Source organism: Mustela nigripes, chromosome 2, assembly GCF_022355385.1.
Source record: "Mustela nigripes isolate SB6536 chromosome 2, MUSNIG.SB6536, whole genome shotgun sequence".
Lineage (NCBI taxonomy): Eukaryota > Metazoa > Chordata > Mammalia > Carnivora > Mustelidae > Mustela > Mustela nigripes.
This window is the reverse complement of record NC_081558.1, coordinates 20,541,145-20,566,239: the sequence shown is the minus strand read 5'-3', so window position 1 is coordinate 20,566,239 and position 25,095 is coordinate 20,541,145. Positions and strand designations below refer to the sequence as shown.

Here is a 25,095-nt window from a genome sequence, read left to right as displayed (position 1 = left end):
GAATGGTGACAAGTGTGTGCCGCTCCTGCTCTGGAGGATCCTGGCAGCGGCTACGGGAGTCATCGCTCTGGCCCGTGTGCTCCTACTAGGTGGATGTCTCAGTTGCTGCCTCGAAGTGCTGGCGCTGTGGTGTGGGCATGCCCGAGGTGGGCTCAGCCCCTTTCCTTCCCACACCTGGGGGCGGGCGTGCCCAGCTTCCTGCCGCAGCCTGGTCTGACGCCTGATGCTCTTCTGTATCCAGCTGGTGTAGGGCCCAGCTCTGACCCCCGGCACCCATTTGAGTTCTGAGCCCGTCTGTGCTCTCAGCTAGCTCAGATGGCTCCAAATCTCAGGGGAAGAAAAGGCACAGTGGATTTTGGCCCCAGAGGCCTTTGTAACAGGGGCAGGGTCCAAGGGGCTGCATGTTTCAGGGACACGCTGCCTTGAGGCTGGGGAGTCATCTTCAGCTGGAAATCTCCATGGCCTCTGTGGTTGAGCACCTGGTGCTGATGCCCACCAGCCACTGAGGCTGTGGACCCCATGTCTGGTCTCCTTAATGAAGACACAGAGGCTTGTCCTCTGTGGTGAGTGACAGAGGAACAATGACAGTGGGGACAGCAGACAGCAGTTGGTGAGGAGGTGCAATGACAACATGATGATGGCTTTGGAGGGACCAGTTCTGATGGGACAGCAGGTTGTACTCTCAGGGACTGAGTGTGCCCTGAAGCCCAACAGAGGGAGGTGAGGGAGGGGACGCTATAGGGAGGAGGGCCAGGATGGGGCCAGGGCTGGGGGGCAGGCAGGGTAGCACAGTCCTCGGATAGGTATTGCTCTGTGTTCAACTGCACTCTGATCCCCATCTGCGGGCCTTGGGGCCAGGGCCTTGTGGGTCCCAGCCTGCTGCTTGTAGTGGCTTGCTGTGGCAGAACACTGGGTCGAATCCATGAGCCAACCAGCCTCTGTTCTAACTGCCTAGTCTCATGCCCACACTGATGGGCTCACAATGGAGAAGATGGACTCACAGCAGCCGCCAGCCCAAGTGGCTGCAGGAGGACTGGACTCAGAGGACCTGGGGCTCCTCTTGAGAGAACTGTCTCTGGGGAAGTTCACTTTGCCACAGCTGGTTCTTCCCATTTTTCTAGGGGCTTGTTCGGTCGTATGCCTATTCTGAGCAACAAGGAGAGGTTGTGAAGGCCCAAGTTGAGAGTGACCAAAGAGGCCGTAGGGCCTGCTGAATTTTGGGGCTGGTTGGGAGGAGCCCAGGGGAGTGACTGCCCACAGTCTGAACAGACAAAGTGTCCATAACGGTGGGCTCAGGGCAGGCAGCAGCTGGGGCCTCTCAAAGGGTGGACCCTGGGGAGGGAGAGCCACAGACTAACAGGATCCAAACGTAGCATCATGCCAGGCGTCGGTTTAACAGTGAGCACAGGAGTTGGTAAGACTTTGGACAGACAGACAGGCCTGGGTGTTGAAGTATGGTGCAGCCTCGGCCAGGTGGTACTTGGGGACAAGAGTCAGACGCTCAGGATGGGAACAGACATGGGGGGAGGCCACCTGGGAAGGGGAACAATACCTTTTTCAGCCACAGACAGATTGGGATCACTGCAGGGTTTGCAGGATCCGACCACTTGCTGGAACAGGGCCCGCTGGAAATTTGGCAGCTGAGGGAAGGAGAGAAATATCAAAGAGGGTGAAAACAACCAGTTATACCTTGGGGGGGCAGCGCTGTGGGCCCAGGAGCCAGGACATTTGAAGAGAAGACAGGGAAATCAAAGCAGTGGTACCGCTCATGCTGGAGATGTGTTGGGAAGCTCCGGCTGGCCCCAGGAAGACTGGCCCTCACTACCAGGCTCTGAGGGCTGCCATGTCAGCATTGGAGGCCATTCCCTACCATGTCTGGCTGGGCTCCAGACTGTCTCGGGTGTGGCCAAGAGAAAGGACACAGACACTTGAGGTTATCTAACTGCATCCTTTTGTCCTGCCCCGGAGGCCCACAGGCAGAAAGGATGAGGGACACTTTACCCCTAAGCACTGGCAGACCTAGCCTCCCAGAGGTGCCATCACAGGCCCAAGCCTGCACTGAGGGTAAGGGCAGCATTCAAGCCTGGGAAGTCATAGACAGGGCCCACTGATCTGATAGGCAGCTGCAGAGCAGGCCTGCTCCCTCCACTGGCACGGCCCCGGAGGTACCACCGAGAAACTGCTGGCATTCTGGACTAGGTGACAGCTGCTTGAAGGTGACTCTCATGGACTCTGATAGAAGGGCAGGTGGACCAGGCAGGGCAAGGAGCTAATCCCTATGGCTTTTGGTTCAAGGCCCCCAGGGAGGGTGTCTGGAGAGCTGTGCAGACGGTGGGGAGCAGTCCCAGCAGGCAGCGAGGGGCTTCGGCTAGATGGAGGGATGGATGCAAGAGGCAGAGTTTGCCTGAGTGAGGGTGCCCTTCACACACACAGGGAGGAAAGTCATGCTCCAGACCTGTGTCCACCATGACCTTCCCAGGACAGGAAAGAACCAGTTCCCTCTGCTAGACTTTTTTGGGCTGAGGAGTCCAGGAGGCAGGCAAGAAGGACAGATAGCTACCGGAGCAATGGTGGCTCCAACCTGCCACCATTCTCCCCACAGCTGCACTCCATCTGGGCTGCTGGTCCTCAGAGTCACCACGGTCCCTGGCCAGGGGCCCAGCAGCCTTCTGAGGGTCTCAAGGCAGAATGAAGGAGGCTGGGATGACAGCACAGAAAGCCTAGCAGATGCAATGAGAGAAGCCCAGGCCGACACACTTGCAGCAGAGGGCAGTCAGGAGTCTGGGTCTACTACCTGTCCGTTCTCCAGGATGGCTGCCGGATACATGGCGCTGCTCGGGCGGTCCCGGTGCGTGGGCAGCAGCAACATCATTTCCCGGGCGTGGCGGTACTTATCTGGCAGAGAGGGAGAGCCTGTAACCAAGTGAGAACAATCACGCACAGATGACAAGCCACAGATGGAGGGCCCAGTGGGCAAGCATCCTGGGGGCCAGGGAACGCAGGTTGGCATCCCCTCGCAGCTGGCGGAAGGATGAGCTCAGCAAGCACAGGAGGAATGAAGCAGAGTCTGCTGGTGAGATGGTGGTGGGGGGTTGCCCCTGCTGCCCTTGCCGTGGCAGGCACACTGCAGATGGCGGGGGCAACGCAGGCCCACTGACGGAGCCCCCTCACCACGCTCAGAGGCAGATGAGGAGAACTGAGGACAGGAGCTAGGACCCAGAGGGCCCCCAGCACCTGGGAGATGGGTGTGGCCCGGGTGTGGGCTCTCTCAGGGGGCCCAGGCATGGGCACAGGCAGGCTGGCAATGGAGCCATCACACAGAGACAGAGACACTAGGGTAACACAATGGCACAGCTCTTATGATGCCTGGTGTCTCCATACACTTACCGCCTCTGGACCCCACTGGCCCTACTCTCACCTGGCTCCCTAGCACTTTTGCCCAGAGGCTTCTCCTTCCCAGATTCTGGTCCTCTAGAGCCTGGCCCTGGCTTCCTGGCTATCCTACTGCAGCTCCAGAGCCAGAATGGCAGGGGCTCCAGGGCCCTGTGTTCAGGGGGCTCTCCAGGGATTCTCACTCTGACACTCCCCCTTCAGTGAACTCGGGGGTCATGGAGCTAGTCTAGGACTTGTGGGCCTTGAACCCAGGCTCCTGAGTTGACGTGGTTCATGCTCTTCTCTTGTGAGGCTTCTGTGGTGATCTCTGGCCCAAGGGGCTGTTATAGAGGCCAGATGGCATGAGACACGGTATGACTGGGTCCCCATCCATGCAGCCCATAGCTGCAGGCCCAGGAACCTGTCAACCATGGGCCATGAGAGGGTCTTCACAGAAACAGATAGAATAACTTGCTAGCTTTCCTTGGGAATGGATAACTTGGAAGGCCCTCCACATGTGCCCCACACATCGTGCCAGATGCCAGCAAGTCCATGAGGAACTAGCCTCCTGGCAGACTATGGCTGGCTCCAGTGGTAGAAGGCCTCTGTGGTTTGCTCTCAGTGACACCCGTGGGCCCCTGGGCTCCATCTGGGAGGAGAATCTGCAGCTCCAGAGGCTCTGTCCCTGAAGCCCAGGGTCCCCGGGGCCTTCTTTAGAGCATGTGGTTCTCCCACCTTCAGGGACAACTGACAAAGGTCTCTGCACTCAGCCTGCCCCCGGGCTCCTTGAGCTACCCCTCTTGTGCCCATTTTAGACCCAGAAGATAAGGCTTAAATACGTTGCAGAAGTCAATATAACAAAAATTTGTAGGGGTTGTTTAGAGACAAATGGAAAAGAGCTCCTAATTCCACCAATTTCTATAGTGCCTTTCTAGCAAGGAACTGGATGCTCCCTGAGTCCCGGCAGCCACAGCTCTGGACAGGGTTCCCCTCCACTTGTGTGCCCAGAGGAGACCTGCACCCTGACACCACGCAGTTAGAGTTGTCTCTAACACCTGTCACACACCAGGCAGGCAGCTGGGACACGGCAGGCAGACTGCCGGCCTCGTACAGCTTGCAGCCTGGCTCACAAGGCCAAACTCAGCTCTGCACACTCGAGGTCCTGCTTTGGGCCCAGGTACTAGGATGGGCAGACAGCAGCCTGAAGGCCCAAGGTGCTCCGCTGAGGATCTGAACCCACAGGATGGAGGCTCCTCTGGTGCTATAACAAAGGGGTGCTCGGTGTTACTGCTGAGATTTTCAACTCTGCCATCCACTGCTCTTTCAACTGCCCTCAGCCCTGGGCAGCCAATCCCACAGGAGCAGAGACTGACGGCTACTTTTCATGAAAATATTTAAACACCACAAGGGCTTCTCTGTCACAGGACGTTTGTACTACTTGTGTGGTAGCCTGGCTAAACCAAAGGGAGGCTAAGTCCCAGCACCACAGAGTTACTCAAGGAGGACCAATTGGAATGCCCGTTCCCTAGGCCCAATCAGTCTTTTTACCACTAGAGGGAGCTGCGTACTCAAAAGAGTTGAGAAAGAGGGCGAGCGTTTAGAAAAAGGCCTTGTAGGCCTTTCTTCTGAAGGTTTCCAAATCAACAGGGACTATAGCAGACAGTGTCACCGGGCCTGGTGGGGAAGGCCACTGGTGTCATGACCATTCCTGGGTTGGGGGGAAAGTGCTTCCAGAACCCCGTCTCTATGAAAGCCTTCCCTTCACCCATAACCCCAGAAACAGCGTGGACTGCTCTCTTCCTTCTGTGTCCCTAGGGCATCGGCTACTGCATCTCCCATATTTATCTGAAAATAGTAGTCTTTGTCTGTGATGCTGGGTCCAGACCTCTCCATCTTCTCTCACAGGCCTGCTGCTGGTAGGCTCCCTAGGGGGCCCATGGTTTTCTCCAAATACGCCCGCACACAACTTGCGTGGATGGTGTAGCCCGCCAGGGAATGAATCCATGCTCTTTCTTCATTGCCTCTGCCCTCGTCTGCATTTTGGGCCCAGTTCCAGTTAGCCCTTTTGTTTACTTTTGTACTTAATATCTACTCCAGAAAGGGAAGGGGCTTCTGTCAGCCTTTCTCTCTGTGATACCCTGAAGTTTGGTTCCTGCGATAGCTGGCCTCCAGAGATGGCAACCTGCAATGCCTTCCCTCCAAAAACACACACGCCTCTCCTCACACCGTGAGGCGAAGTCTCATTCCGCACCCCGGTATCTAGGTTAGCCTTAGGGACTTGACCAGACAATGGAATGGGACAAAAGGGACATTATGGGATTTCCAAGTCTGGGTGATAAGAAGCCCATGCAGGGAAAGGCCCTACACAGGGACTCAGGTCAATAGCCCCCGTTGAGCTCCCGGGTGATAGTTGCTACCAGTTGTACGAGTGAGCCAGCCTAGTTGAACCTTTAGATGCCTCCAGCCCCAGACTATGACTATTGGCTCAGACTATGGGCTCACAACAGCAATGGCCAGCCCCAGGCCAGGCTGGCGAGCTCAGACCGCTCCCTCGGTCACCGTCCCGCACAGCCATCCCAGGAAGCACCAGGTCCGAGTTCCCACAGCCACTGCCCTTCCACCACAACCCTTCTGTCTAAAAGGACAGAGGACCTGATTTCACTGTGAGAACTAGGATCAGATTGTGAAAAAGATGCAGGCTCTCAGAGAACGAGACTTTAGCAGACTGATAAGAAATCAGGCAATAACTGGCAAAGTACATAGCTTTTCACAGAGCCATTTCTCCTGATTAAGCCTTTCTCAACCGAACAAGGTCTTTTTGGTTATTGTTACTTTTTAGAATAACATTTTCCAGGGTTAAGTTCAGCCTTCAAATTTGCAGTCATGCTCAATTCCTTAAGACAAGAATCAGTGGTACCTTAACTTTTTTATTCTTGTAGATATTTCAACGGAAAAGAACTGAGCTTTCTCGTGGACTGTGCGTCCTCTTACTGAGGTGGAAATGCGACAGCCGGCCCCCTCTGTGGCATCCACTGCTCAGAGCAGGGTCTGAAGCCAGCCAGAGAGAGAGCCAGGGCTAAGAACCCTCGAGTCCTTAGTGCTGAAAGGGGGACATTCTCTAAGTCACAGGGCCACTTTCAAAGACAGAGCCACAGATGACATGAGGACTAGTGGGGCTCACGAGGCCTTGTCCTCTCCCTTCTACAAGCAGCGCCCTGCCCTCCTTACCTCGGGCACTGGAAGGGGCAGAGGTAATCATCTGGGATGGTGCTGAGTGAGTGGAACTCAGGCTGGAGGAAGAAGGGCTTGCCTGGGACGAGGACAGAACAGAGACGTTGGTGACTGAGCCCTGGTACCTGGGGTTGGGATACGCGAGCTGCAAAGGGAGAAAAATCAGCAGGATAGAGGTCTGAATGGCCGGGATTGTGGGACTGGCCCAGAGTTGGCTTCTTCATGCCATGAGGTACCCAGACCCAGTGTTGGATGTGGTAGCCTGGGTCCTGATGGAGGCCAGGCTGGTGGCTGGCACTAAGGGTCACCCACGCCACCCGTGGACCACGATTGTTGGATCGACTCTAGTGATGATGCCCATAGAGGATGCAGGACTTAGCCATCAGGAATGCCAGGAAGGAGGGCAATTTGGAGGAGGGTCTGTCCCCCAGAATCTCGAAGAGCAACCAGGAATGAAGCTAGATTTCCTTCTTGGGAAATAAAGCCTGGGAACTGTGACGCAGGATGGTGTGAGGGGAAGGCAGTTTTACTGGCTCGGGGTGTTCTGAGTTCAGAAACCGGAGAACTGATGCCAGCCCTCACACCAGACCAGCCAGCAGAGAGGCGAGTCCTCATGGTGCCTTGGCCATTCTCCTCGGGCAGCTCTGGTACCTGCATATGGTGGTATAGGTCCTCGGGAGCCTCGCCCACGGAGCTGTCCCCCAGCATCACCACATTTCCCGCTTCGCTAGATGCGTGTGAGGAGAGAGAGGATGATGAATGGCGGCCTGTGCCCATCAAGTTCATGGGGCTGTGAACGAGAGTGGGAAATAGGGACCAGTTAGGCTGGGAGCTGAGAAAGCTTGCTAGGTGGAAGAGGATGGTGTAAAAGGCTGTATGCCAAGCCTCAGCCAACACTGGCTTGGAGGGCTTCGTAGCTAATGCTTATATCCATCAGAGGCCTGGGACAGCTGGGAACCCTCACCTGCTGCTCTGGCTTCCCCTGGTTTGTGAAGGCCAGAGGTAAAGTGGCAAAATCTCTACTGCGAGTTCGGTGCTTTATGGCCACTCAGTCTGATGACGTCAGCAGTTTCTCAGTTAGGATGACTGAGAATGATATGCTAAATCTGGTCAAAGACTCCAGGTCCCCTTGCCATGCGGGGTTGGTCTGAACCAGCAGCCACCCACTGCTGGGATCGGCTCCTAGGCCAGGGGTGTCTTCCCATTAGGGGCAAGCTACCAAATAGCTGACTGGCAACCTCTGTTGGCTTCCCTCCACATCTGGGGTCACAGGTTCACCAACACTCTCTCAGTCGTAGACAGCCCTCATTCACTCCTTCCTTCTTTGTGGAGGTGCGGTCTGGGCTGACGTTCTGCTTCCATCGGAAGACAAACCCGGAGAGGCTCCTCTCCCTCCCTCCTCCTCTGACTGGGCCTTCCTGCCCCGGAGGCTTGGCGCATCTCCCGCTGAGCTCAGATAGACCAGCCCTGACCTGGTACGCTTCCACCTCACCATGTGGTTCTCTTCCTTAAGCCAACTGGGGACCCTCATTCCCCTTGGGATGGGGACAGAAGGCCTGAAGGAAGGAGGCCCCTTCAGAGCTGGCACTGGCCCCCTTCCGTGTCCCGAAACCCTGCACTCCAGCCACGAGGCTCTGCTGGTGGGGCTGACCAGGCCGGCCTGGCCGCCTCCTGGGGTGCCTGCACATGGCGGTCCCTTTGCTGGATCCTGTTCCATCGCCTCCTCACCCCAGCTTGTTTCTGCCTCACAGACGTCTACTTATCATTTAAGACTTACCCCGAATGCTCCCTCCTCTGTGTTCTCACAGTACCATGCACACTCCTCTGTCACCCAGGATGACGGGCTGTGAGCATGGATCCTGAGGCGGGAGTGTGTGCTGGCCGTGTGCATGTGTGAGAGGGTGCGGGAGCGAGTACACACTCCTACTATCTCAGACTTCCTTGCTCTGACCTTTGCAATCCGGACTGACCTCTGTGGAGGGGACCCTCCCCACCCTAAGGCCGTACCTGTGGCGGTGGGTCATCTTGATGCTCTCAGGGCTCATGGGACTATGAGATGCTAGGACGTTTCCCCGTGGGGTGCTGGTGCCTGAACATGCGGGACTGAGCTTGTCCAAACCCGGAAACTCCTGTTGAGACATGAAGGCCCCTTCATCAGAGGAAAGAAAGCATCATTAAGGGCTGAGAGGGAAGAGTGGGCTGGTGGTAAAAATATCAGAGAGAAAGAACCTGATACTGCTGGCTGAGCCTGCACTGCTGACCTTGCGGGCAACAGCCCCTTCATGACTAAACATCCCCCCAACCGCACCGGAGTCTAGGCCAGAGGCTGGGAGGCCCGTGGATGACCCCACAAAGAGAGCACATCGGAAGAGCCCGATGCTCTGAGTTCACGGGAGTGTGTTACCACATTCTCAGGGCAGAAGAGGAATAAGAGCGGGGGGGAGCCGGAAAGGAAGAGCTGACCATCAGCTGTCAGTCAGTGGGCCCCTCTTCTGTAAGCTGGGCTTCTTGGATTGCTAAACGGTCCAGCTCTTAGTGATCTGGGTTAAGTTCCCTGTGACATGGTCTGTGTGGAGAGATCGGACCCCAGATCCTGACATTAGTCATTGAAAAACACTACAGTTCTATTTTAACATGATGACATTCCTATTAAGTAGATGGATATCTTGGCAGAAATTTTTGAACCCAAACCCTCCTGGGTGATAGTACATTGGTCTGGGTCCTTGTCTGTGGACTCTGGAGAAACAAAGCACAATTGTCCAGGGTTCTTCAATCCTTCACCATCTGTGGGCCCTAAGTCCTACTGGGGATGCTTCTGAGCTTGGCCTGAAGAAACAGCCGGTTTTCTACCTGCTTCTTCCAAAACACGTGGAGATGAAAAAGAAGGGTAAACTGCAGAGGACACCTCCATGTGTGCTCTGGAGACATTGATGTATGCAGGTATTTTCTGCTTCTTGCTGCAGTGGCCCAAAAGCCTTGCGTGGCGGAGGATATCCCTTGCCCCATTGGCCAGGCTCTAGCCTACCTGGGTCACCTGCTGCGACAGGGAAGTTTGCACAGAGCAGAGACCAGCCGAGAATGAGAGATAATGGAATACCCACCAGACTTTCACTTTCTCTGCAATGTTTCACCCTGAAATACTGTGGGAGAATTATTAAAGAAAGGGGAGATCTCAGGCTCTGTGGACTTCCCTCTGGAAAATATGCCCACCTGTCAAACTATGGACGAGTTTCTTTCTTTCTTTCTTTTTTTACATTTCGTGCTATCTATACCTGTGCAGGAATGCTGAGACCTGCACTGGGGGCCTGACATGACCAGAAGCTCCAGCATCAAGAACAAGGCAAGTGAACCCCAACAGGCCAGATCCGCTGAATCTTAGTGGTCCAGCCTCCCTCAGGCCAGTGATCAACCCTGAAGAGGAGCCTCTTGTCCTTGTCGGCCTTGTCCCACACCAAACAGCCCTGCTTCCCTTGCCGTAGGAACTGGGTTTACGCCCCTTGAGATCTGGCAGCCAACCTGTTTAGCAGATAAGTTTCTCCAGAAAACACTTGGAGTCAGCCTCATGGTTGAAAATGGGGTGAGGGCATGTAAACGGGGGCTCAAGACCACTGAACCCTAGTCCTGGAACACAGGCTCTCCTTTTGCTTGCATGCATCAGTCCTTGGGCTGAACCCTGCCGTGGAGGCTAAGAGGCAGGTTAGAGTTCGAGGGAACTTCTGGAGCCTGGGGCAGGCTCAGAGCCTTGCTGACCCCTCTAAGAGCAGCCAGTACAGAAATACTACTCCCTCCAGGCTTTTGTCAGATGTGAGTCTGGGTCACCAGCTGGGTCTGAGGAAGAGGGAGGGAGGGATGGAAAGGAGGTAGAGGGGGTGGGTCAAGAGAAGGAAGAGGGATGGGGGAGGAGAGGCATAAAATGGGAAGGAAAAGAGGAGAAAGAGGGAGATGGGGAGAAGGGGCTGGCTCAGACTATTTCTTACCTCTGTAGCTTCTCGGGATGGAAAATATCTCCAAAGAGATGTCTACATGTGGGCCATATATTTTAGCTCTTTTCCTCCTCATATGAAAACCTTTCTTCACCAGCGCAGTACCTTGGAAAACATCCTTTGCCCTTGGATCTGACTCCTCCTCAGGGAGGGGAGTGAATGAGGGGATCCTGGGCAACCTTGGCCTGGATACAGCACTCACCTCCGCCTCCTGGCTCTCTGTGGCGGGAGCAGCTTTTCATCCACACCCCCCACCCCCAAAGGCCTGCTGCACTGGCTTGCTCCCTGGGCCAGCATGGGCCCCTGCAGGGTCGCTTACGTGGTAGAGGCTGGCCCGCATCATCTGGAACTGGTCAATCAGCTTCTTATGCAGAGGACGCATCTCTGGGTGCACAAACTTCTCATGAACGGCCAGCCCAACTCCAAGGACATGGACCTATCAGGGAGACAGACAAGGCCACTCTGCAAGCCAGGGGGTAGCTCTAGAGAACTGCCGTGGTCCTGTGGTGCCTAGCTTTTCCCTCCTGGCCACTGGCCCCAAAGCCCCGTGTGACATACCTGCTCCTGCATGAGCTCCTTGAGCTGGGTGATCTTCTCTGCGTCTCCCGGGTGCTTGGTGATATAATCTTTATCAAAGAAGGCCTGTGAAAGGAAAGGCTAAGTCAGGAGACTCCTTCCAGGACTGCCTCTGAGGTGGAGACTACCACCTGAAAGGCAGGTTCTGCCTCCTCCATCTCTAGCCTGGCCTGCTCGAACCTTCTGCAGTCACAGGGGTGGTTTTGGTGCCTCAGAAGAACCGAAGGTAGCCAAATAATCTAAGCCTGGATGCTGGTCCCAGCCCCTCAGGGAGCCTGGATGGCCTGGGGAGAGCAGACCAGGCTGGTGGCCAGGGTGCGGCGCCAGGCGCTTAGCCACCCATAACTCCTTTTGAAGGGCTGGGCTCCAGGGCTCCTCCTGGAGGCCACTTAACACCTTCCATAATCAGACGGATTACCCATCTGTCCGAGCTCAAAGGATAAAAAAGAGAAGGTCCAGTGGGAGAGGCAAGCCACAGAAAGGGGAGTAGGAGGGAGCTTGAAGCCTCACCCCAGGACCATTCTGAGTCAGCTGAGGCATAGCCCGGAGAGGGCAGTTGGGAAGGCTGCCCTGGGAGGCTGGAGTCTCAAGAAGACAGCCCCAAGAAGCACCTTCCCTGCTGGGCCGCCTGCTGCGGGTGTGGTCTGGACTGCTCACCTCTTGGTAGCGCGCGATGCCCCCGTTGACAGCCGCGTCGATGACGCCGTTCAGGCACATGCTGAGCAAGTTGATGTTGCCGTGCACCTGTTTGTGCTGATACTGGCTGATCAGCGCCCGCAGCTCCTGGTTCTTATTCTCAACCACCTGGATGGCATTCTCCAGAGGGCTCACCTCCACCTGTGGGTACACAGCACACGCTGTCATCCCAGGCACAGTGACAACCCCTCCCCCAGCACAGTCCTGAGAGTGCGGGCCCAAGACCAGTGATGCTGATTCCCACTATTGTTCCCGTGGACCTCAGACTTCCTGACTTCTTTCACATTTTCTCTTCTGATCTGTAGGCACTCAGAAGCTCAGTAAATAGTGAAGAGTACCAGTTCTGAAGTCAGAGAGCTCTGGCTTCCTGAGCTTCAGATAACAGCTTCCACATTTGTAAACAGGGAGATTAAAAATCTCTGCCGCCTAGGGGTGCAGTGAGGTTTCAAAGAGAGAGGGTGTACAAAGCCCCTGGCACAGGACTGGCCCGCGGCAGCCACCCCCAGGCAGGCAGCTGAGTCTGGCTTTCTGTCTTCAATCCTTAGCGAAAGATCCCCAAAGCTGGGGCTGGGGATCAGCCCCCTCTGAAACATGTCTCACCAATTCCCTCCTCTCCACTTCGAACCACCGAGAGATGCCAGGCAAGCTGTGGGTGAGGGTCAGTGTGGTGCGCTCGATCCACAGGCTCTGCAAGGAGGGCACAGGCGGTTACAGGCTGGTGAGTGGTTTCTGCCACACCTGCCTGCCTCAAGGATGACATAGTGGTGAGACCCCGAGAAAGTGGAGCCTCCCCCTGGCCTCACTAGAAGCACCGCCCTGGCTTTCCTAGAGTTGTTCACCTTGAATTCGTTCTCCTTGTCCTTGGGGCCTTTGTGAAAAGGCCTGTCATACCGGAACTTCCTCACATTGTTGACACGGTAGAAGCTCTTGACGCGATCCGGGACCCTATCCATCTGCAGGACATCCACGTAATCTGGAATGGGCGTCACCGCGTAGATCTGCAAGTCTGGGCAGGAAGTGAAGGGAAAACCCAGACTTGCCAGAAAGGTGGATCTGAGTACTGACTTCGGTTATCTCCTGAAGGAGAAAAGAGCACCCCAGCCCCTGTTCCCGACTGGCAGCAACGGCTGCATCCCAAGGGCCAGACAAGACCCAAGCACCGATAGACTGAATTTCCCTGTCTGCCCACTCCCAGCTCTGGCTGGAGAGAGCGCATCTCCTGAGCACTCAGCCAAGGTGAGATGTCGACAGCCAAGAAAGCAGGGAGAGGGGTCAGGAGAAGGCAGGTGCCCACCATGCAGGAGCAAGAAAGTTCTAAGGGCCAGGGTTTGTCCACGTCACTAAACTGTATTTCCTGCAGAACAATCTTTTGATAAAAGTACTTTTTGGGGTTTTTGTGGAGAAATAACATGGGGGTCCACCTGCCCTTCCCTCTCTGGAACAAGCCTGTACAGACATGGTGACAGTTATGAGGCCTCCCAGGAAGCTGTGTGAGGGGGTGAGAGGCAGGCCAGTGTTTGTGCCCGGAGACTCCCAAGTGCCCCTAAAACCACAGGTGTTCCCCATTTCCTCCCCATGCCCTCCACACCCACCCCCTGGGCTGTGCCTCCATCTTCCTGACAAACAGGAGTGCAGCAGGGCACAGCGTGGTGGTTATCCCTGGGGCGGAAATCCTACGGAACCCCAAATCACCCTGCTGAGTGACTGCTCCTGAATGCCTAGGCAGCTCCTTCGCGGGGCAAGGCAGGGACTAAGGTCATGGTAGCAGCCAGCCTAGGTGTAGAGGTCCCCCCGAAGCCCTGCTTCAAGCCCTCCATGGCTAAGAGCATGCCATGGCTGTCTCCGTGAGGTATGAAGGCCCTGCTGAGTGTGGTCTGATGTGGTGAGGACAACTCCATTCAGGACTGATGGGTAACCTAACCTGTAAGGCCAACATTACAGCAGAGGGACAGCCGACTGGGTGGGCCTTACCTCCCGGACCCCAGCCCACCTCCCCCAACCAAGCATCAAAAGATACACTGGGCATCACACTGCAGGATGGCGTCGTCGGGGTGGTTTGGGTGCTGCATGGCAACGGCCTGCGGGAACTCGCTGAGCATCCTCTGCTGGAAGGCCTCCAGCCTCTCGTAGTCATGGCCACGGCACACGTATTCTTTGTTCTGCCGCGAACAAGAGAGCCTGCTCTCTGCCTTGCCTTTGGCCCCCACCTCCTCAGGGGTGTCAACAGCTACTCATGTCACAAGCATGTCCTAGGGGCCCTTGCGACAGGCATGGGGCGCACAGCACTCAGTCCCTGCCAAGGGGAAGTGGTGATCCAGAAGGGAGAGGGACAGGAAAAGGGAGACTTGGACTGTGTTGTGGCAGCCTGGAGGCAGGCCACGGACTATGGGAAGCTTGGAGGAGGGAGAGCACCTTACCCAGGAAGGGGTGCGAGGTGGGGGGCGGTGGGATTTAGAAAAAGCCATGCCTGAACAGAGGCCTGAAAGGCCCATCCGGGCCAGCTCTGAGAGAGGAGTAGGAAGGGCGCTCTGGAGGCTGTGGTGTCAACCAGGACAGCAACAGCCTGGATGAGACCAGGTGCTGAGGGAGGAATGTATGTATGGAGCGCTAGTAGGAGGGTGTGGAAGGTGCCTGCAGTGGTGTGCCAAGGAGTGACGGCTAGTGGTGCCACCACAGAAGGCTTAACAGGGGGAGCGGTGACCAGATGGGTGCTTTTGAAGGACCACTTTTATTAGTTAGGAGAAAGAGTCCAAATATGGCGCAGGATCCAGCAGGTGTTCAGTCATTACTTACTGATGGGCAGTACATCTTTGCCACCGCATAAGCTGGATGAAACGACATCATCTGAACCATACATTTCCTAAAACCTTGTGTTATATCATATATGCTTTGAGTTGGGGCTCAGGTTTTCTCCTAGCGGGCTGAGGGCGTGACGAGGAGCCCTCCGCCCTGCTGCTCTGCCCACCTCACAGCTGGTCCTGAGGGAATGGGATACACGTCTAGACCTCTGGTGACATGTGTCTGCCTGCCTGATTGCCTCACTAGGGCCACTCTGACAAAGCAGCATCACCACCAGGGTGTGGCGCCAGGCTCTTAGCCAGCCGCAACTCCTCAGGAAGGAGTTGCACTGGCAGCCCTGCCCTCTCCCTGCCCCCCCCCCCCCCCGTGTGTCTTCAGAGGAAGAGAGACAGAGAAGTCCAGGGGGTCAGCTGGATACCCACCGGCACAGGGATGATCACAGACCAGGATTCGGAGACCCTTAGATTTTTTGGGGGAAAGAATTTTTGCCCTCCTTCCACTTCTCTTTTTACTATGGGAGAAGTCAGCTAAGGCTCAGTCACATGTCTGGATGGATCTGAATGACAAACAGTATCAGAAGGGAAGTCAAGGTCGGGAGGAGCAGGCTGGCCTCTCCAGTGGACAGGCCAAGTCCGAGGACAAGAGACACTTCTAAGTCCCTTGCTTGAGAAGCAGAACTGACAAAAAAGATAATTATAAAGAACTGGTCTTTTCATATCAACTCACAAATGTACAGTCCTCACCAGTAGCTGTTTGTGGGTCAAATGAAGAGAAACAGAAATTCCTGCAAGAAGGGAGGGCTGGATGTTTTCCTGTCTCTGTGCAGATTAGTAGATAATCACATTTGTGAAGCGAGGGAGGCAGATGGTCCAGAGAAACCAAGCTGACAGAGCTAAAGTAATAGATGGCCTATGTGTTCAAGGAATGTGGGGGACTAGCCTAGCTTTCTGGGGGCGACCCAGCAGGAAGAAGGCACACAGCATTGACCTTGAGGCTGGCTGTCAGTTTCTAGTTTGCTTGTGTGAAAGCCCCAGCATCCTCACGTGAGACAGATCTGGCTGCCACTGCTTTGTTCTTGGTTCTTGCCATCTATAAGACAAACACCTACTTCCACTGGGACTCACTCCATTTGCCAAAGCTGAACTGAGCAGCTGAGGGAAGGGAAGGCAGCATGTGGCTCAGCAAGGCAGATCTGTATGCATGAAACACAGCCCCTAGGGATGGCGCCTTGTGTGGAGATGACATTTCCTAACACCCACTGTTATTTTTCCTCCATTACTGGCACCACTGAAACCCCATTTGAACATTCAGACCGTTGTTTGCAAGCATTGTTTGGATGGGCCAGAGGCAGGTCCCACACTAAGTCCTACTCGCCAGAAACTGTGGAGTTTCCTGAGACGCTGAGAGGCCCTGTGACACGAGCATGTGGGGTGGAAGCCAGGGCAAACCGTGACGGAGACTTCCTGTTTGGCAGGGACGGAAATCGGACATACCAGGGCCTGATTCTCTAATATCCAAAATAATGATGTTTTAGAGTAAAATCTGATTTCTGATATAGAAATTATGGGGCAAAACAAAGAAAATACAATGACAATAAAGCAGCATTTGCAGACAAAATGAGAAAGAAGGAAGTCACAGGCCAGAACCATTAGTTTGTCCAAGGACTTTCTAGAGATGCTTCTGGTTTCTGATTCTTATGTGATTCCGTCTTTCCCTTCTGCTGACCTCCACGTCCATGGCTTTTGCATGATCTATGCTGGTGGGGACAACAAAGATGCCACTTCTGAAATGCTTGAGGGGATGGTCCCTAGGTAGTGAGCAAGTCCCCCCCTCCTGAGGAGACCCTTTTCTCTTTCACATTCTGTTTCTAGAAATGCTACTGTGGAATGGAACCGGAGCCTTCCTGAGGATCACAATTAGGCAGTGTGGGCTTGTTATCCCTGTCAGGATTACTTGTTTCTATAGAAGTCCATTTTCTTTTTAGCACAGAATGGTTACTGCCTAGGAAATGTGCAGGTTGACCTGCCTTACATCTGAAATGTGGTTAGCCTGGACTCTGTTGCTAGCAGACTGGTTTTTAAAAAAAAAAAAAATTTTTTTTTTTAAGGAGTCATTAAGGCCAACTGACCTGTGATGTGATATCAAGCTCATCATTGCTCACTGGCTAAAGCAATTTTTCTGCTAAGACAGGATCCCAAACACATCAAAGAGAGTCTATGAATGTTTGTAGCTGCTTGTTGAGACTTATAGACACGGAACTTTAGTGATACACTGGAACTGGGGACAGTCAAAGCCAGTCTCATGTCTCAACTGCAGCCCAATGCCCTTTCATCAGCACAGCTTCACTGAGGTCCCCTGGCACAGTGAAGCCCTCTGAGCTACAGCCCACAAGCCCAGGCTGACTTCTCCTGGAGCCTCTGGCTTTTGTGAAATAAAGAAGAGAATCACAGCTATTCAGCTGGTATGCCTGCACATCTGTGCTCAGTCATTCCTTCCGCTTTGTTGGTATCCCAACTTAGCTTTCCAGGAAGCTATGGGGAGAAATCACTGTCACTATCCTGGGCCAGAGAGTTGGCGGCCTAGAAAAGGTTTTCCACAGCCAGATCCTATTTGGCAGCTCCCACAAATCTCTTTCAAATCCACAGGTTCTCCACCCTGGCTGCAGAGCCTCCAGGGCAGCCAGTGGGAAGAGCCAATATCTTCCATGACAAACCTCAAGAAGTCAGCCTATGGTTGAGGTCAGGGCTGTACTGGTGTCCTATCTGGTTGAGAATAATCACAATGGAGGATTCCAGGCATTGGAACTTGAAGTTGGAAGGTTTCTAGACATACCTATGGGACATTCTCAGACCCTGGTCATTTCCTGCAGGAATTTGGGTTGGTAAGAAAATCACCCTCATGTACTGCAGACAGCTACAAAATAGTACAGCAGAGGCAAACAAAGTCTAAAATGGCAGTCAGTCCAGTCAAATAAAGCCAAATGCCTTTTGTTGTCTAGTTAGTCCTTCAAAAAGTAGTATTCAGTAGAATAGGGAAAAAAGTAAAAAAAAAAACAGGTTATAAATGAATTATATGTAGAATATAAGTTCTTTTGACTACCTGAATGGACTCACCCGAAGGAAGAAAGGAAACTTCCTGCCATAGAAGCCAACCCGAAAGAACTCAGGCTCCAGGCGTTGCTGCTCCATGATGTTGTCATAGTAACTGGCTTCCATTTTCTGTGAATGAGAAAGGCAGTTGCCTTCAGGTTGGCCTGACTGCTAATGGTGTCCCAAGCAAGTTCTCCCAGGCCCCAGTAGATACCATCTTTTGGAAACAGAACATGGCAACACAGACTGTGTAGAAGTGAGCCCCTGGCCATGATCAGCCTCTCCCCAGGTTGCTGCCTGAAGGAAGGGGAAGCCCTCCTACACAGTGGGTGGACCCAACCCCACACAGATCCAGGATTTTTGGTTTTGGGTCTTTCAGGGGCACATGCTGAGCATGGACTCCTCCCACCCCCACAGATTTCTGGTTTTGGTTGATACTCACTATACCAAGTGACTTTTGGCTAGTGCTAGTTATAGTTGGCTAATAGCTATTCTCAGCACCATTCTCCATCAGTCCAACTGCACTGCTCTTGTTCATCATCTAACTAAAGAGGCAATAATCACAGGAAGTCTCAGTTGCCAGCATCATTGGTATTGTTCCAACTTAAGAGATTTTAAACTTTAAAAGTTGAAGTAATATCCATGATATCTAGCATTACTAAGGTCAGTACCTTTCTTAGTATGGGCTGTCCTGGCTTCACATTCAGAAAAACTCACTGAATTTTGACTGGGAAGGCAGCTCTAATGCACTCAATCAAGCCAGCTTGCTGGGGAGCAAGGGCCTTCAAAGACCAGTCAGTAAGCTACTTCTAGATAACCACATCTATTACATAGACCCAAATTCCCACCTGGAAGAGGAAACATGGCAGGGAACATTGCCACACTGACTGGGTGGAGGAGAGGAGACCTCTGACTTCTCTTTGCTAATGTAGTCTGCAGCTACTGTAACTCAGAAAAGCTAGATGTGACTCAGCTCCAGCAACCAAGAAAATTTCGTGGAGACCTTCGAAGTCTATGGGACATTTCACTTAATTTTTGAGTATTTTGTATCAAAGAAGGGAGTAAGACCAAGGTGCTTGAAAGTGACCACAAGCCTAAGCATGCAGACATCTTAGAAAGTTTTCAGATCTTACAAAATTTTCCTGAACAAAATCTTTCAGGAAAGGTTTCTTCATGAAGTTGAGCTGCTACCTCCTCCTTGGACCTGCCATCTTATCCTGCAGACGTGCTTCTCCCTTTCTTGAGCACCAGTGGCTCTCGGGGTCTGGATCCTATCTTTTTTTTTAGTTCCCTAGTCTGACTGCCAAGGGTCTTGAGGGCAGGAACCAGGCCTCTGCTTCTCCTGTACTGTCCGCAGCACTTAAACTTAAACAAGGGCTAGGCCCGCAGTGAATCTTCACTCTGAAACTGGTGCCGGAAAGTGGTCACACCTCTGGTCAGGGTTGGGCTGGGGAAGGGGCAAAGCTCACCCGAATCCAGCTGAGGCTCTGATAATCATAGAGGCTCTCATACTGACACGCCAGCTCCCTGCACAACGGGATCCCGAACTCCCAGCTCTGCGTAAGAGAGAAAGACAAAGCGTCAGCACCTCAGGCCTCCTCAGAACAGCCCCAGATCACATGGAACACATCAGAAGGCACAACTGAAGGCCCCCTGCAGCTCATCTGTCACAAAGAACATCCACTCAGGATGAGTCTGTGGACAACACGCGGTGCTGTGCCTTTCTAGCTCAAGGCGTAGCTTTCAGGTTTCTCCTCAAACGTCTCTACCTCCAAGAGGCCTTTTTCTGACTACCTCATTAAGGATGGGAACTTCCTGACCCCTTCTCTTCTGGAGAGTTTCATTACTCTCCAGTTATCTTAAAAAAGTATTTACTTTTTTGTTGTATTAGTCTCAATTGGATGATAAGCTACATGAAGGCAGGAACCCTGTTTATTTACTTTATCCTCAGAGCCTAGAGCACTGCCAAGCATGAGCAGGTACTCTATAAAGATGTACTGAGTAAGTTCATGAAGGTAATAATGATTTTTGTTATTTTTTAAGCTTTTATTTAAATCCCCATTAGTTAACATACAGTGTAATATTAGATTCTGGCATACAATATGGTGATTCAGCCCTCCCACACCACACCCAGTGCTCATCAGAACTAGTGCCCTCCTTCATCTCCAGCCCATATTTCGCCCCTTCCTCCAGCCCCCTCCCCTCTGGCACCTGTCAGTCAGACTCTGAAACTGGTGCCAGGAATGTGCACCAGTGTCTGTTTCTTGGCTTGTCTCTTTTCTTTCCTTTAATCATTTGTTTTGTTTCTTAAATGCTACATACATGTGAAATCATAAGGTACTTGTCTTTCTCTGACTGATTCACTTCGCTTAGCATGCTACCCTCTAGCTCCATCCATGTTGTTGCAAATGGCAAGATTTCATTCTTTTTGATGGCTGAGTAGTGTTTCATTATGTATCTATATACCACCTCGTCTTTGTCCATTTATCTGTCAATGGAAACTTGGGTGGAAACAATGACCTCTTAAGAAAAAATGGACAGATCAAAAGTAGGCAGAGAGGCCGGCAGAGAGAGGGGCAGGGAGCTGATGTGGGGCTCAATCCCAGGACTCTGGGATCATGACCTGAGCCAAAGGCAGATACTTAGTGACTGAGCCACCCAGATGCCCCTCAAAGGGAATTTTGAAACTGACTCTGGATCCCTGAGTTAATATGATGCCTCTGCCTTAGTGGGCTAGGAAACCTCTTACACCCCCACAATGAATCTTTCAAGCAGGAAGTGTCAGCCCTCTTTCTGGCTCTGAGCGCCACTTGGGCAGGTCTCAGCCAAGGACCCGCTGCAGGGTCTGCCAGGCAGGCCACTCCATGGGGGCTGGCTAAGCAGCTGAGCTGTGCACAGATCTCTGGCCAACTTGCCATGAGCCTCCTGTGGGGAACCGCTCATTTGGGTGAAGAGGGCCCTACGTGGGCCTAAAGGCACTTGGTCTGCTGACAGCAGCTCCCAGTAAAACAGGTCTTCTCTCCTCCTGGGATCAATGTTCATCTGCCTTGCTGGCATTTCTGCCCCACTTGGTGTAATCTGCCCTTCTGCTCTAACCTCTCCTCCCACCTACCCCTTAGTTATCTTTAGAGCGACCTAGGACCAAGAGTTTGAAGACTTTTTGTCAGCCTTCAGGGACTGTGCCGGTCTGCCTCTCAACACAGGTAAGGAACATGCTGCAGGTACACCACACCCCCGCTATAGCTTTTCTCTGGTCTCCTTCCTTCGGGCAGGAGGAGACATCTCCTACCGATGTCTGAAATCCAATTATTTCCACCAGCTCTGGTGGATGTGTGCTATGACACAACTTTGTGGCCCCTCTGACAGGGATGGCATGGAAGTTACACTGACTCAGCGCTCATTCTAATCAAACTGGGAAGGCAGGTGCAGGCCCGGGACTCCAGACAGTCTTTGTACTTCTGTTTACACATAGTCTATTAGAAGCAACAGATTCATTATTCCTTCAGAGGAGCACAGGCAACAGTAACCCTCCATCAGGAGAGCCCAAGCCCAGCTCCACGGAGAAGGCTGCTCTAGTCCTGATGGTCTGTTTTTCAGATAAGCAAGGGTCGGAGACCTTTGTCCAGCTGCCCCTCCTGTTTGCTACCTCTGCCCTGTGGTGGAAGACCAGTTCCCACCTTCACACCTCTCCTTCCTTCTTTCAATTCCCACTCTGCCAAGCCCTTTGAGTGCTCCTTTCCTGGTCTGGTCTGGGAATGCTGACTCTCTGTGGACTGGAGCCCAGTCCAGCTTGAGGCAAATTTCCAGGCTAACCACTTCACCACTGGCCCTGGGTTAGACTACGAGCAGGAATTGAACTTCTGACTCTATCCTTCTGGGTGCTCATGAAATACACATGAGACTACAGAATGCCGGGATATCTGTATCAGGCAGATGACAGAGGTTGGTGTGTGTGTAAGAAAAGCAGAGAGCCTGCCTTGTGAGGCAGAGCGTGCTGTTAGGGCTGAGGACCAGAATCCCTTTACCTGTCCTTCCCCAGAGTCTTCTTTTCTTCCTTCTTCCTGCTGCCAAGGTAGCTTTTTTCCTGGCACCAAGAACCCTACAGGAACAATTCTTCTGCAACAGCCAGGTTTTGCTTTTTTGAGGTCAATAATAATAATAATAATAATAATAATAAAAACCCAAACCTGAAGGCTTTCAAGAACTGGTTAGCCTATTCCACTGGTTCTATCCACTGGTTTCTGTACCGAGGAAGAGAAACACAGAAGTTCGGTCTTCTGTATGAACCCAACAGAATGAATCTGATAAATACCTTTTTGTGGATGATCTTATGAAAGGGCTCACTCAGGGGTCTGCACTCAGCATAGAACCTATTCCCCCAGCAACTCACAGCAAAAAACAGGGTTGCCAGAAGTGGGAGAGCCTCAAGAAGGTGGCCTCCAGAGCCTCTGGTCCTTCCCCCGTCCTGCTCATCTACAATACTTGGGCAGGTTTTGCATTTTGATTCTCTTGTCTATACTAGGCTGTAAACCTCCTTTTCCAAACACTAGTGTAGTGTGGAGTGAAGACGGGGATGATTGTCCTGCTGGTAAACTCCATCAGATTGGGTTAGCTCTCCACTCCATCCTCTGTGCCAAAGGAAAAAAAAGAGAACAAATACACTGAAGGTACTCATGTACCGGGCACCTGGGTGGCTCAAAGGGTTAAGCCTCCGCCTTCGGCTCAGGTCATGATCCCGGAGCCCTGCATCACGCTCCCAGCTCAACGGAGAGTCTGCTTGTCTCCCTGCCCCTCACCCTGTTCATGCTCTCTCTTTCTTGCTCTCTCTCAAATAAATAAAATCTTAAAAAACAAAACAAAGCCCTCACGCTGCCCTCTCGAGCTGGCCAGGCTTGCTGTGCATGTGGGTGGATGGCAGCTCCGGGTGGGCTGGGTGCCAGAAGGGCAGGCCTGAAAGTGTGCTGGTGTGGGGCTCTGCATCCTTGCCCTGGACAGGCAAGGAGAGGAGCTTCGGGATGGCACTGGGGCTCAGTCACAGGGGGCTGCCCAAGCACTGAGCATGGGCCTCCTTACTGGACTAGGCTGAGAGCTCCTGAGGGTTTGGAAAGCTTCCTACATGGGTGAATTCTTTTGACAAAGATTTCTCCTATGTTATATAAAACTGACCAATGTTTTCTGATTTATGGATTAAAGCCATTAATGTTTAAACCTTTCTTTTTGATGATGAAAAAACTCCTTAAAAAAACTTAATTTCCACGCAATTCAGGGGTTTAGCCATGACAGTTCCTCGAGTGATTCAAATTCAGCTTTTTACGAATGGATAAGGAAGATGTAGTCCATATACTGTGCCATATATGGTATATATATATGTACATATATATATGTATATGTATATATGTATATATGTACATATATATATGCCATATAGTCTATATACTATTGAGTATTATGCCTCCATCAGAAAGGATGAATACCCAACTTTTGCATCAACATGGATGGGACTGGAAGAGATTATGCTGAGTGAAATAAGTCAAGCAGAGAGAGTCAATTATCATATGGTTTTGCTTATTTGTGGAGCATAAGGAATAACACGAAGGACATGGGGAGATGGAGAGGAGAAGGGAGTTGGGAGAAATTGGAGGGGGAGATAACTATGAGAGACTGTGGACTCTGAAAAACAATCTGAGGGTTTTGGAGGGGCAGGGGGTGGTAAGTTGGGTGAGCCTGGTGGTAGCTGTTATGGAGGGCATGTATTGCATGGAGCACTGGGTGGCGTGGTGCATAAACAATGAATTCTGGAACACTGAAAAGAAATTAAAAAAATAAATAAAAATTAAAAAAAATTCAGCTTCTTAAAGCATACTCAAAGCTGAATGATGAGCAAACAGCATCAACAAGCCACCCAACCAGCCTCTGCAGTACATGGGCCACAGCCTACTGTAGGCCGTCAGAGGGTCCCACGAGGAGCCCTCTTGGGGTTGGGAGCAGGATGGCAGGGGAGTCCCCAGGAGGCTAAAACCAATGCTGACAGTGCCTGCCAATCCCACAGATCTGAGCTTGATGGGGAAGAACACCAGTGAGACAGTCCAGTCTGTGCTGTGAGGGAGGGAAATAAGATGTGCCACCACTGAGAAGGAGGACAGGCCTCCTTTGACCAAGGTTAAAATCTACTCATTGTTACAACTCATATTTTCTACAGCAGAATAGGAAAACAACATCAGTTCTTGAAGTAAATCTAATATGTATCAGTGGGGGCCCAGAAGCCCCCGCGGTAGGAGCGTCAGCCTGTGCCAAGCTGCTCAGTGGGGTCGTCTCTCACACCTTGAACCTGGAATTGGCTTCCAAGCCACAGAATTAAACTGTTACATATATATATTTGTTTTTTTTCCCAGAGAAAATTCATGCTGCCTCCAAAGCTAACACACACACATGGGCATACATGAGCTTAAGTCCCTCCCCCTTACCCCCTGGAGCCTCTGCCCGGCCCATCAGTGTTGAGATGGTGGAAGCAACATGGTGGAAGCCTAAGAGCTGAAAGGCTTGGCTAATGACCCTACCTTGCCTTTGTTGAAGTAGTGGATGATTTTGCGGCACAGTCCTTCTTTCCGCTGCCACTCGGTCTGCGACGGGTAGTGCAGAAATTCCCGCAGCGGCCGTTCCTCCCACTGTAGCAGCTCACAGTAGAGGAGCAGAGTGAATGCAGCCTCTGTGGAGACAGACAGCATGGAGGTCCAGGGACTTTTCCTCAGGGGCCTGGGAGTCACCTGGTGCCAGTGGATGAGGCTAAGTACCATGCGAGGGCAGGTCATGTGCAGCCCAGGTCAGGGACACTGGATACCGAAGGTGACATAGAGGGGCTGCCCATAGCATTAAGGGGCCTAAGATCCTGGCAGGCACCTTCCTCCCACAGCTGCTCACTGACGCTGGGCTCCAGGTAAAGCACAGCCTGGTTACCTGAGTTTGTGTACAGGCTGCCTTGCTTTGGGAGATGCTGACATGTCAGACAGTTCTTGGGTTCCTTTCGGACAACTGACTACAGCTTCCTCTCCAGCCTTCTCAGACTGCCTTTTGTGGGTGGGCACTGATCCAGGTTTCTCTCAGCAACCCCTCCAAGCTAGCCCCAGTGGCTCCAGAACTACTTTCTGATCTTAGCATCCCTCATCTCTACTGTTTCTAAAAGGACCAGAGAGGAGTGTAAGTGGTGGTAACTGTGATGGGCCTGTAGCCGAAAGCTCTATTCCTAGAGGAGCCAAAGCTTTGCTGGCTAGGGTTGAGTGGACCAGTGGCGCCTTACCCTATATGTGCAACTGTTGGAGAAGCTTATATCAAACAACACCACCAGGGTGCCT

General features: G+C 52.6%; 1 protein-coding gene across 5 annotated transcripts in view; it reads right to left on the bottom strand.

The window, feature by feature from the left end:
• LOC132011368 (dedicator of cytokinesis protein 3) overlaps positions 1-25,095 on the bottom strand; it is a 104,213-nt gene that overhangs the window by 6,824 nt on the left and 72,294 nt on the right. For 2 of the 5 annotated variants that reach the window (XM_059389821.1, XM_059389823.1), the window contains exons 25-38: positions 24,304-24,452; positions 19,216-19,302; positions 17,771-17,875; positions 13,876-14,017; positions 12,698-12,864; positions 12,459-12,545; positions 11,820-11,999; positions 11,145-11,228; positions 10,906-11,022; positions 8,611-8,732; positions 7,255-7,393; positions 6,601-6,748; positions 2,795-2,913; positions 1,553-1,640 (exon numbers count right to left, since the gene is read on the bottom strand). In XM_059389821.1, the coding sequence (XP_059245804.1) occupies positions 1,553-1,640; positions 2,795-2,913; positions 6,601-6,748; positions 7,255-7,393; positions 8,611-8,732; positions 10,906-11,022; positions 11,145-11,228; positions 11,820-11,999; positions 12,459-12,545; positions 12,698-12,864; positions 13,876-14,017; positions 17,771-17,875; positions 19,216-19,302; positions 24,304-24,452 (1,734 nt within the window). The remainder of the gene's footprint in view (positions 1-1,552; positions 1,641-2,794; positions 2,914-6,600; positions 6,749-7,254; positions 7,394-8,610; positions 8,733-10,905; positions 11,023-11,144; positions 11,229-11,819; positions 12,000-12,458; positions 12,546-12,697; positions 12,865-13,875; positions 14,018-17,770; positions 17,876-19,215; positions 19,303-24,303; positions 24,453-25,095) is intronic. The other 3 variants (XM_059389822.1, XM_059389824.1, XM_059389825.1) reach the window with 3 other exon arrangements.